General features: G+C 60.4%; 1 protein-coding gene across 2 annotated transcripts in view; it reads right to left on the reverse strand.

Annotated features, from left to right (window-relative positions):
* Positions 1 to 11,363, reverse strand: part of PRKCB (protein kinase C beta) — a 100,055-nt gene extending 88,692 nt beyond the window's left edge. The window contains exons 1-2 of one of the 2 annotated variants that reach the window (XM_036392155.2): positions 11,078 to 11,356; positions 10,796 to 10,827 (exon numbers count right to left, since the gene is read on the reverse strand). In XM_036392155.2, the coding sequence (XP_036248048.1) occupies positions 10,796 to 10,827; positions 11,078 to 11,250 (205 nt within the window). In that variant the 5' untranslated portion in view covers positions 11,251 to 11,356. Of the gene's footprint in view, positions 1 to 10,795; positions 10,828 to 11,077 lie in introns of both variants that reach the window. The other variant, XM_036392152.2, reaches the window with a different exon arrangement.
* Between the last annotated feature and the right edge of the window lie 1,217 nt (positions 11,364 to 12,580).

Consider the following 12,580-nt stretch of genomic DNA (forward strand, 5'->3'; position numbering starts at 1 on the left):
ACTTGGCTCCGATCAGACCCCCAAAAAGCAAATTATTCCATCCAGCTCTCCAGAAACCAAGAGAACATGGAGCTGTTGATCCCTCTCCCACCAGGGCTGCTTGCCCAAGGAGCCCATACAAAACCTGGGGCAGGCCACACCAGCAAAGCCCATCTCCATCATCAGTGCCAGCAAAGGCACCTCCGCAGCAAAAACGGTGCTGAGGCATGGAAATTATAAATAATCACTTGGGGGATTATTTCCAGCTGTGCAGGAATCTCCTGGGGGCAGTGACTTATCCTGAGTGATAACAGAGGGGCTCCAGAGCTGTCCCTGCCAGCCTGGCACAGCCTGGCACAGCACGGCATGGCACAGCACAGCCTGGAATGGCATGGCACAGCCTGGCACAGCTCCTGCATGACAGGGACAGTGCATCTGCCCCAGGCACCACTTCTGTCCTTTAGGCAGCCTCCCCCTCTTGGCCACTCTCAGTTAAGGCCAGGTCTGGAGCATGGCCAGGGATTTCTCTAAGCCAAGCTCAAGTTCAGCACTGAAGTGCAGTGAATGCCAGGGAAAGGCAGAACCAAAGCCTGGTCCTCAAGCACAGCCCCCAGAGCCCTGCCAGGCTCCATCATCCCAGAGCCCTGCCAGGCTCCATCCCCATGGCACAGGCTCCATCATCCCCATGGCACAGGTTCCATCATCCCTGTCCCCTGCCAGGCTCCATCCTCATGGCACAGGCTCCATCCCCGTCCCCTGCCAGGCTCCATCATCCCCATGGCACAGGTTCCATCCCTGTCCCCTGCCAGGTTCCATCCCTGTCCCCTGCCAGGCTCCATCCCCATGGCACAGGTTCCATCATCCCTGTCCCCTCCCAGGCTCCATCCCCATCCCCTGCCAGGCTCCATCCCCGTCCCTGCAGCCAGGGCTGCTCCCCCTCGGGAGCTGCTCCCCCTCTGGATGCGCCTCTCCCCAGCAGCGCCGCTGCGCTGGGAGGGCTCCGGAGCCGGAGCCACAGTAAATAATGACTTTGCACTGCGTCAGGAGCTAATCCACTCAGTGATGCAAATGAAATTCATGGGCCACTTCCCCCTCACTCCGGCTCCTCATGATATTATAAAACAATCCTGACTTCATCGCGATGTCACCGCGGCTGCAGGAAGCCTTCAGGGGAGCCAGGACGACTTTCACTCCTCTTCACCACCTCACTCTCTCATTCTTCTGCTATAATTGGAAATCATGAAAATGCATTTGTTCATGTGCTCCGAGTGTCAGCTATTCAATGAGCTTGTGCTCTCCGTGCAGACCAGCAGAATAAAGGTATTAAACCGCTCCCCCCAAAGGTGAAGCTATTCCTGTTGCATTCTTTCACATGGCAACAAAAGACAGGGAGGAATCCACCAGCAGGATCAGCTGGAGCACGCTGGCAGCACAGCACGAGGAAGAGGAAGAACAGCTGAAGGCTGGGATTTAGACATCTGAATCTTTTTTAGCTTCCCTGCTGCTGACTAAATATCAAATGTAGGAAGACGAGAGCAGAACCACAAGAGACTGGAGATTTTAAACATAGAATCAGAGAACCCTGGAATGGTTTGGGTTGGAAGGGACCTTAAGGCTCATCTTGTTCCAACCCTTGCCATGGCAGGGACACCTCCCACTGTCCCAGGCTGCTCCAGCCCTGGTGTCCAGCCTGGCCTTGGGCACTGCCAGGACCCAGGGGCAGCCCCAGCTGCTCTGGGCACCTGTGCCAGGGCTGCCCACCCTGCCAGGGAACAATTCCCAATTCCCAATATCCCATCCATCCCTGCCCCCTGGCACTGGGAGCCATTCCCTGGGTCCTGTCCCTCCATCCCTTGTCCCCAGTCCCTCTGCAGCTCTCCTGGAGCCCCTTCAGGCCCTGCAGGGGCTCTGAGCTCTCCATGGATCCTTCTCCTCTCCAGGTGAGCCCCCCCAGCTCTCCCAGCCTGGCTCCAGCCCTGGATTCCTCTGGGCTGGCTCCAGCAGCCCCAGGTCCCCAGGCACAAGCCCTGAGTGGCAGCACAGGCAGAGCCACAGCTCACAGCTCCTGCTGCAGACACCCCTGCACAGACAGCAGCTATCCCCCATTTTCCCAACCACACCCCAAAAATACACAACTCATCTCCTGCTTAGAGCTGGAAAGCTTCCCTTGTTCCAAAGACTGAGCTTCCCACCCAAAGAGGGAAGCTCACAGACTGGCTCCTTGGAAAAACCCAGATTTAAGTAGATGCAAAAACGCCAGTTTTCAGGGAGCTGTGCCATAACAAGCCTCAAGTTTGCAAATCCAGTAACTTCCATGTACTGGAGCTTATTAATATTGGATTTTTTGGCAGGCACTGCCTTGTCCAGCTCGGATTAGCAGCAAGTATATCCTGCTTGTCAGATTTAAACAAGATGTATAAATCTGGCACAAAAGCAAGACCAAATATGGAAGCAAATTATTTAAATTGACAAGATGTAGCTCACAAGCACTAAGCACTCACAGTCAGTGCCCATCAGCTGGGGCAGGGAGGCTCCTGCTCTGGGCCACGGGAGTTCAGCTCTCAGGCAAGGGCCACACGAGGTTACCCACCCCAAACACTCACTGATCCCAGTACCAGGCTGCACGGGGATTTATTTTGTTTTTGCACACGATGGGAAGAGCAGAGGGCGATAAACAGCAGAGGGAGTCAGCCCAAAACCCCTGAAAAGCAAAGAGCTTGAGCAGAGGCACAGGAGGGACGGCCTGGCTGGCAGAGGTGACCCAGAGCCCTGTCCCCGTGTGGGACACGTGGCTGCAGGGGCAGGATGGGGCAGGGCATGGCCAGGGGCCAGCAGGGCCCAGCAGCTGCCAGGGAGGAGCAGCAGAGCAGAGCAGGGCCCCATCTGCCCCACGATGCTGCAGGAGCAGAGCTGTCGCCTCTCATGAAAGGCACTGCCCGTCACAGGGAGCAGCCTCGGCTGTCAGGAGCCACGGCCAGGGCTCCAGAGGGGCCCTGGGAGGGCTCAGCCAGCTCCCACCATGAGCAGGAGTCATCGTCAGCAGGGGAAAGCCAGTGCTGCTGGCAGGTTCTGAGTGACAGAGCTCACGTGCTTCTCACAGCACAACAATTCCATTGGTTTCATTTCCCCTACAGAGGCCAGTCCAAACCAGGATGGGTCAATCCCTCAATCCCTAGGGCCCAGGGGAGCACAGCAAAGCCACACAAACCACCTGCACACAGGAGCAGCCCTTTGGCCAGAGCCATCCCCTCAGCTGGGCCAGCCCAGCCTTGGCCACCCTCTCCAAAGGGGAGACACCTCCGGGGTGCTGAGAGAAGCAGCTCCCAGCACACAGCTCTGTCCCTGCAGCCCCTCCCCACAGCCAGGGCAACTTCCTTGCCACAGCCCTCCTTGGGATGGGGCAGAGGAGGGAGCAGAGAGACCCCAGAGCCTCCGTGGGTCCCATGGGGTTCCTGTGCTCCTGGGTGAGGGCAGCCTGTCCCTGCAGGGCTCTGTGGTTTGGAGCTGTGCCTTCCCTTCCCAGGAACAGCTACAGCCAGCACTGACACTTCTGGGAGTTGCTTCTGCTTAACACAGAATTCAGCTGCCACCAACCACCACCAGAGCTTTCTTCCTGTCTCCCCCGTGCCCTCTGCGGCTCTTGTGGAAACGCTGAGTGCCTGGTGCAGGGGCCTGCAGGACAGGGCCAGGCTGTCCCTCCCTGCTGGGCGGCAGCCCCTGACACCCCTGACCTCTGCTGGGGCTGAAGAGCCCCAGAGAGATTTGCACCTTCCTCTATCGGGGCAAAACCGAGGCAGTTTCTGTGTCATTTCCCATCTCTGGTGTTCACAGCACCTTTCTGCCTCCAGGGAGTCCTGGCCATGGCACAGAGGCCACCAGCAGCAGCCCAGTGCTGGGTGGGTGGATGGAGGGGATGGAGGGGCTCAGAGCTGCCCTTTCCCTGAGGAAAGGCAAACCCAAGGGACAGCCCTGGTCTCTGCCACCCTGAGCCCCAGATCTCCGTTCAGGTGCCAGGGGTGAGGGCACTGTGTCACCCAGGGAGCCCCTGCAGGGTCCCATCCAAGGGGCCCAGCACCTGTGGGTTCTGCTAAACCCCAGAGTACAGGACTGAGGCACTGCAGGGAATGGAAAAGGCCTTGGCCAGGCTTCATTTCCTGCAGCAGCAGCACCTGGCAGGGCTGGAGGGGCTCTGGAGCTCCCTGTGCTCAGTGTCCCCTCCCTCACCCAGGGCTGTGGGGCAGCACACAGAGCACGGGGCTGCCAACCCAGGCCTGCAGGCAGGACCCCCACACCAGGACCCCTGGTTTTGTGCTGCTGCCTTTTCCAAAGAGCTCCTTTTTGACAACCTGCATCCTCCAAGAGCTCAGGAACACGCTGCCCAGCACCTGGGGCTGCTCCTTACTCACCCATGCTGAGTGGCTCCGGTGGATGGGCTGGCAGAGCAGTGACTCACAGAGCCTCACTGGTGGCATTCACCCCACCAGCACACTCTGTGCTGCCCCTGGGGCTGAGCTGCAGCACAGGCACACGGAGGCCACCAGCCCAGAGTGGGGGCTGCCAGCTGTGTCCCTGGGCAGCCAATCCTCCCACAGCTGGGCTGCTGCAGGAAAAGCCCCCAGACCCTTCCCTGGGCACGATCCCACGCCAGGCAGCACTGCAGACACCCCCTCTGTGAGCACACACCTGCAGCTCGGGGGAAAGCACCTCCACCTGGCCCTTCTGAGCACAGCCTGTGACCGGGTGATTCGGGCACTCCTGCCCTGGCTGATCACAGGCACAGCCCCGAGCCAATTCCATTCCCCAGGCACTGGGATCCTGCCAGCAGACCCAAAGGGCCACTGAGGAGCCTCTCTGGGGTTCTCGGGTCTTTGCCTGGGGAGCTGCAGGAGGAGGAGGAGGAGGAGGAGCTGTGCTGGCTGGAAGGAGGAAGGGCAGCAGCCCACAGCAAGGGCTTGCACAAGTGCCCTCCCTGCAGCTCCTGCAGAGAGCCCAGCAGATAACAGGATCCACAGCAAGTGCTGAGAGCCGGTTCAGCCCCTCCTCCTGCTCCTCAGCAGACACCAAACCCTCAAGGTCTTGCTCTGTTTCACAGCTCAGGCAGCGGGTGCCCACCCCCAGCTCGCTGCCAGGGGAGGATGCCCCACACACCTGCCAGGGCTGCAGGAATCTGCAGGATCACACGAGTGTGAGCGAGCAGGCGTGCAGAAATGCCAGCACTGTTTGCTGAGGAGTCTCCTTAGAGACAGCCCAGGCATTGAATTCCCCAGGAAGTCTCAATGGCTGGGGAATAATCAAGGCAGAGGCTCGGGGCCGGGGTGGTTCAAGCTCTGCAGCGGTGTCAGAGGCAACAGGCACAGGGTGCTGCACACCCTCCTGCCAGGCACCCCAGTGCCCAGCTCCAGAGCCCGCAGGCAGCGTCCTGGGGCTGGCACCAGCCAGCAAGGGATACCCCGGCAGGGAGCCAGGCCCCCTCATCAGCCGGCCCGAGATGGTTTTAGGATGCCAGCTATCTCCAGAGATAAGAAAGAAAAACCCACCCTGCAGCTGCGGGGGGAGGGAAGGAGAAACCACTTCCACTGCAAGAGAGAGAGAGAGAGAGAGATGGGCGAGCCCCTGTGTGCTGCACAGGACAGCAGAGGGACAGAGCTGCCCCTGCCCCACAGCCCCAAAACCCACCCCAAACCAGCCCGCGACAAAAGAGCTCCCTGGCAGCCCAGGTGAGTGTCCCCAGCTCCAGGGCCAGCCTGGCAGGGACCCTGCTGGGGACACAGGCTCCCATCTCTGTCAGCTCTGTGTGCACCGGGCTGTGCAGCACCACAGCCCATCCGTGCAGCCAGCGGGGCCAGCCCCACTTCCCTTTTCTGCTGTCCCTGCTCTGCAGCGCTGCCCTGCTGCCCCAGCCCCTGTGGGGACACACACACTGCTGGCTGGGACAGACTGGGGACAGACACACACCCTGCCAGCCTAGGGACACACACCCCTCTGGCCTGGGGACAGACTGGGGACAGACACACACCCTGCCAGCCTAGGGACACACTGGGGACAGACACACACCCCACTGGCCTGGGGACACACACACTGCTGGCTGGGGACACACTGGGGACAGACACACACCCCACTGGCCTGGGGACACACACACTGCTGGCTGGGGACACACTGGGGACAGACACACACCCCACTGGCCTGGGGACAGACACCCTGCCAGCCTGGGGACACACACCCCCCTGGCCTGGGGACAGACTGGGGACAGACACACACCCTGCCAGCCTAGGGACACACACCCCTCTGGCCTGGGGACACACTGGGGACAGACACACACCCCACTGGCCTGGGGACAGACACACTGCTGGCTGGGACAGACTGGGGACAGACACACACGCTGCTGGCTGGGGACACACTGGGGACAGACACACACCCCTCTGGCCTGGGGACAGACTGGGGACAGACACACACACCCCTCTGGCCTGGGGACAGACTGGGGACAGACACACAGCCCTCTGGCCTGGGGACAGACTGGGGACAGACACACACAGCCCTCTGGCCTGGGGACAGACACAGTTCCAGCACCCAGAGCTGCGTTGCCACCGCACCGAAACCCCTCCGAAATCACGTTTCCAATTTCTGCAGCATTATATAATTAGCATCGTTTGTGTTGCAAAAAAGTAATTGCAGTAACATTTTTAATTAGTCTATTTGAACACTAACATTTCTCCAGTGTGCATAATATGTTGACACGAAATTACTGGGTTTGAGGCGACTCGGGATGATTGGGGTTTGTTTTGCTTTTGTTTCTGACTTGTTCAGCGCAGGCAATGGGAGCCGGCAGGCAGCCCGCAGAGCGGCTGCAGGGGAGAGCAAAGTGTGATGGGTTTCACTTCCTTCTGGGGGGAGGAAGGGAGCCTTGAGAGGGCTCTGAGCAAGAGAGAAATACTTGCTTGAGAGGGGAGGCCGGGGTGACATTTCCCAGCTGCTCTCAGATGTTCTGGTCTCAGATGTTGACTCGTGGAAACACAAAACAGAACGGGAGCGCTGGCCTTGGAGGACGGGGAGAGGCAAACCTGCAGGGAGGAATCCTGTGTGGTGCAAGCCTTGGAAGGAGATCTAATCTGAAGAGTGTCTTTGCTTACTGAGTCACAAGCAGGGACAAGAAGTAAACATTCTCCCAAGAAAAGTTACTGCATGACATCCAAGCACACATTACCAAATGATGCTTTTTTCTCCCCCCTTTCTCTTCAGGAAGAATCAAGATTCTCCTTTCCAAGAGCTTCTCTACATGGTACACACGAAAGCAGCGACAGATGCAGGTTATTTTTTGCTCCCAAGTGTGAATCATGTTCCCCTGCTCCTCACCTCTGCCCAGCCACAGCGACTGCAGGCTGAGCAAACCCAGCTCCAGGGGACACGTGCCCCTCACAGGATGCCCTCCCTGACCCCACAGGGGCCAGGAGCTGCCTGGACAGCAGGAGAAACAGCCCCGAGGGTGCCAAGGCGGGGGAAACACCAGCAGGGAGGAAGGAGAAAGCTGCCAGCTCCCAGAGCAGCACATCCCCAGGAGGAGAGCAGAACTCCACTCCCAGAAGCTTTCAGAGCAGTTCCCTTTGCTTTAGCATCCTACAGCACTTGAGGAGAGCCAAGGCTTGGCTTCCCCACGCTGCAGACACCAGGGGCTGCTCCCTCCCAAAGCACCCTTGGCGCTGGCACTGCCCGGCTGGACCCCAGCCGGGGAAGGGCAGAACGCACACACTCTCCTTTCCTCTATTCCTGACAAGCTTCTGCACCTTCCAGAGGGGAGAACCCCTCTGTACCACGGGCTGAGAGGCAGCCAGGGGGCAGCGAGCCTCCCTCGGGAGGAGTTCACATCTTCCTGGCAGCTCCAGGCGCATCCCTCAGCCTCCAACACCCACAAGGTATTGATTTCTTCTTGTTCAGCCGCCAGGAGCAGCCCTGCTCCTGGAGGGCTGTGCTCAGCCTCCCCTGCCCACACCCAGACACTTTCTGGCTCACCAGAGAGACGTTGGCCCAGGAAGTGTTCAGATGAGCACAAGGATAAGGAGGAGATGGTGTGCGAGGATAAGCAGCAGATTAGCAGGCTATTAAGTGGCATTTTGTGGTACCCATTAGTATTTCAAGCTACAAAGAGTCAGTTTCTGCTAACTTCCTGCCAAAAGTCACAAGTAATGAGCTAATTAACAATCTAATTATTGCAAATGCCCTAGAAAGAAATCAGGGCGCAGGTGAAAACCTACTTAAAGCGGGCACAGCAGCGGGAAGAGCTGAGAGCAGACAGGCGCGTGCCCCAGCTGCATCCCAGCCATCCCGCAGCACAACGGGATCAGACACTCGGGGAAGTTGTTAAAGTTAAATTAAAGCTGTGCTCAGCAAAGGGAGAGCAGCCCTCACCCCAGAGCCCTGTGGGGCTGAGGAACCCCTACACACGAGCCAGCCCTGGCATTTTCTGCCTCCGTGTCAATATTTGCCAAGCTCAACAGCAGCTGTGGCACAACCTGTGGGGCACAGACCCAGAGCTGGTGGTCCCTGCACAGTCCAGCATGGGCACAGCTCCTCTGGCACGGCTGGACAGGGCAGTGCCAGCCCTGGCACCTCCAGCTCTGCCTCCCAGCAGGACAAGCCCCGGGGCAGCCGTGAGCAGGGCAGAGACCTCTGGGTTGAGTTCCCGAGCTGGAAATGCCCTGCAGGGAGACACGGGGTGTCCTCACCCCAGCTGGGAGTGCCCTGCAGGGACACAGAGCAGTGTCTGCACCCCGGGGCACTGCTGGGGTACCCTCACTGTGCCCTGCAGACAGACAAACAGCGTGCCCTGCACCCTCACTGTGCCCTGCAGACAGACACACACCGTGTCCTGCACCCTCACTGTGCCCTGCAGACAGACACACACCGTGTCCTGCACCCCGGGGCACTGCTGGGGTACCCTCACCGTGATGGGCATCACCCCACAGCTGCCTCCCCCACGGGAGCACCTTCCCCTGGGCACCCCAGCACGGCCCAGCTGGGCTCTGGGGAAGGCCACAGATCGGTGATTTCAGGAGAGCAGAGACTGGGCTGGTGTGCAGAGCTGGAGCTGCAGGATTCCCTGCTGCACAGTCGGTATTCCCTGTGACACACACACACACACACACACACACACACACACGTCTGTAACGCCAGAGTCACCTGCCAAGGGGGGTCTCAAGGCAGAGGGGGATGTCACAGACCTGTCCCACACCCCTGGGGCTGGCACTGACCCCCTGGCAGTGCTGCTGCTGCCACTGCAGCTCACGAGGGCTCCTGGCCCCCGAGCCGGCGCTGCGCTGCTCGGCCACCCCCAGCCCAGCTCCACCTGCTGCCCTCGCGGCCAGGGCTGCTTCAACACTGCCCAAAAGCATCCGAGGGCAAACCTTGGAGCAAGAGCACCGTTACAGGTCTGGATAACAGCTCCTGACAGCTGCAGGAGACTTGGAAAGGCGCCAGGTACCCGACCCTGGATGCTCAGGTAGAACTGAGCAGGCTCTGGAAATAACGCAGGCAAACCCTGCCGGGCTGGGGTGGTCCCCACCTCTCCACAACACGCTCTGCATTTCACAGACATGGTGTTTGCACAAATACACCTCGCTGTAAGGGAAGTCAGGGAATTCATTCACAGCCAGGAAAGCCTGGGAACACCAAACCAGAGATCCGAGGTGCACAGAATTCCTCTCAGTAACGTGACTGAGCTGCCCATGTGTGAAATCTCAGGTACCAGGGGAAGCTGTGACCTTGAGAAGCAGCCCTAGGATACATTTTAATCTCCATATCCACTCTCCTCTGCCTGCCAACACCTGCCAGGCCTTCAGGCTGGGCTTTGGGAGGTGGCAGGGAGATGGCTTTGGTATTTTAAGGTTATATGCGTGTGGCAAGTGTTACGGATGAGGAGCAGCATCATTTAAATTGGATTAGCCTCACACTGCTCGTGCAGGCAGCTGCAGGGATGCTTCAGACCCAGCCCAGCTCCTCACACCGTGTGCCACTCCAAAACCCCAAGGACAGCTGCGAAGAGGAGCCTTTCAGAGCTCTAAAGCATGTTCGTTTTCATGCCAAATACCTCAGCTTGGGAATCAGCCACCCACCAAAATAAAACTCTGTCCCAAATATTCACAAAAGCAAAATTTCGCTGCCAGCAGCTGCGAGAGCAGCCCCGATTGAACCCCAGGCAGGTGGGACCCAGGGGCCAGGAGCAGCCCCCAGCTGGGCTGGCTACAGCAGCAACCTGAGAACGCCTGGGTAATTCAGCCGAATTTCCCGGGGGGACATCCCGAATTTCCCTGAAGAGCCTCTCCAGAATCCCGGCATCATCAGAACAAAGAATTACGGTCATAGTAACCCGGCTACTGCAACATATTTGGTTATAAAGCCTCATTTTTTTCCCCAGCAACACAACCAAGCCATTCAAGCCCTCGCCGGCTGCGCAGTTCCAGCCGGAGCAGCCCTCGCCCAGCCCGTTCGCCACCCAGCACATGTTTTGGTGTTAAGTACATTAAAAACAAACTCCCCTCGCCCTTTTTCGGGGGATTTAGCTCCAGTCCCGGGAGCTTATCTCTGCTAACGAGACTCGACCGGCTTAAAGGCACCGACTAGTTGCTGGGTTGATTAAAAAATGACTAAGCTGCTTCGCGGGGCCGCGGGGATGGAGCGCGCAGGGGACGCGGGGATGCTCGGGCCGGGGACGCGGGGATGCTCGGGCCGGGGACGCGGGGATGCTCGGGCCGGGGACGCGGGGCCGGTGCCGGGGGACGGACGCGGAGCACGGGCCCCCTCAGCCCCCCGGCAGCGCCACACTCACCTTGACACTGGAAGCCCTGCTTGCCGAAGCCCCTGCGGAGAGAGAGGCGGAGTGAGACACCGGCCCCGGCCCCGCGGCGCAGCGACCCTGCCGGAGACGCCGGCCGGGGGGGAACGGGCACCGGGGGCACCGGGATGGGATGGGATGGGATGGGATGGGGGGGATGAGGGGAGCGGGGACGGGAGCGGAGGGGGCCCGGAGGATGGCGAGGGTGAGCCCGAGGAGGGGCGTCCCGCCGAGCCGGTGTCCCGGAGCGGCCGCGGCGGTGCGGGCAAGGCTCACCAGATGAAGTCGGTGCAGTGGCTGCAGAAGGTGGGCTGCTTGAAGAAGCGCGCCGTGAACTTGTGGTTCTTCACCTCGTGCACGTTCTTCTGCCGCAGGGCGCCCTTGCGGGCGAAGCGCACCGGGCCCTCCTCGCCCTCGGGGCCCGGCGCTGCCGCGGGCGGCTCGGCCATGCTGCGCGGGGGCTGCGGGCCCGGCCCGGCCCGCTCCGCTGCCGCTGCTCCGCTGCCGCTGCCGCTGCTCCGCCGGCGCTGCCGGGGCCGCGCTCGGGGCCGCTGCCCGCAGCTGGCGGGAGGCTCCGACACCGCCCGCCGCGCCACGCCCCCTCATTTACATACGGCACGGCCCCGCCCTCATCTGCATCGCCGGCCCCGCCCCCGGCACCTCGCGGCACCGCAAGCCCCGCCCGCCGAGCGTCTCGCACGGCCACGCCCCGCTCGATTTGCATGTTGATTTGCATGGGGCCCGGGCCCGCCCTTCATTTGCATAGAGCGTCTGCATCCCGCGGGGAGAAGCGGGCACTGACAGGGATGGACAGTGGGAATGGACAGGGATGGACAGCGGGAATGGGCAGGGATGGACACTGGGAATGGGCAGGGATGGACAGCAGGAATGGACAGGGATGGACACTGGGAATGGACAGGGATGGACAGTGGGAATGAACAGGGATGGACACTGGGAATGGGCAGGGATGGACAGTGGGAATGGACAGGGATGGACACTGGGAATGGACAGGGATGGACGCTGGGAATGGACAGGGATGGACAGCGGGAACGGGCAGGGATGGACACTGGGAATGGACAGGGATGGACAGCGGGAATGGGCAGGGATGGACACTGGCAATGAGCAGGGATGGACACTGGGAACGGGCAGGGATGGACACTGGGAACGGACAGGGATGGACACTGGGAACGGACAGGGATGGACAGTGGGAATGGACAGGAATGGACACTGGCAATGAGCAGGGATGGACACTGAGCAGGGGCAGGGATGGACACGGAGCACGGGCAGGGACAGACCCTGGCCATCAGCCCACGTGAGGCTCTGGGCAGGGTCACCAAGGCAGGGACATTGTCCTGTCCCACTGCCCCAGCTGGCAGGTGGGGAACGAGCAGGACTCAGTGGGAGGTAGATGTGGATGTGGATGTCTTCGTGCCGGCCATGGGGACACCTGCACTGCCCCATGCCCTCTGCAGGACTGGCAGTGACACTGCTGGGTCCTCCTGAGTCCCAGACTTCCCACTGTTGAATGGCTTTTTTCTGCAGAACATGAGTCAAGTCCAGAGGGGATCCAGGCAGGAGCTCAGGCACAGCAGCTGAGCCAGGCTGGGCACTGGGCTCACACAGACACGGGGCTCACACTGACATGGGGATCACACAGACATGGGGCTCACACTGACATGGGGATCACACAGACACGGGGCTCACTCTGACATGGGGATCACACAGACATGGGGCTCACACTGACATGGGGATCACACAGACACGGGGCTCACACTGACA

This window comes from Molothrus ater, chromosome 16 (assembly GCF_012460135.2).
Source record: "Molothrus ater isolate BHLD 08-10-18 breed brown headed cowbird chromosome 16, BPBGC_Mater_1.1, whole genome shotgun sequence".
Classification (NCBI taxonomy): Eukaryota; Metazoa; Chordata; class Aves; order Passeriformes; family Icteridae; genus Molothrus; species Molothrus ater.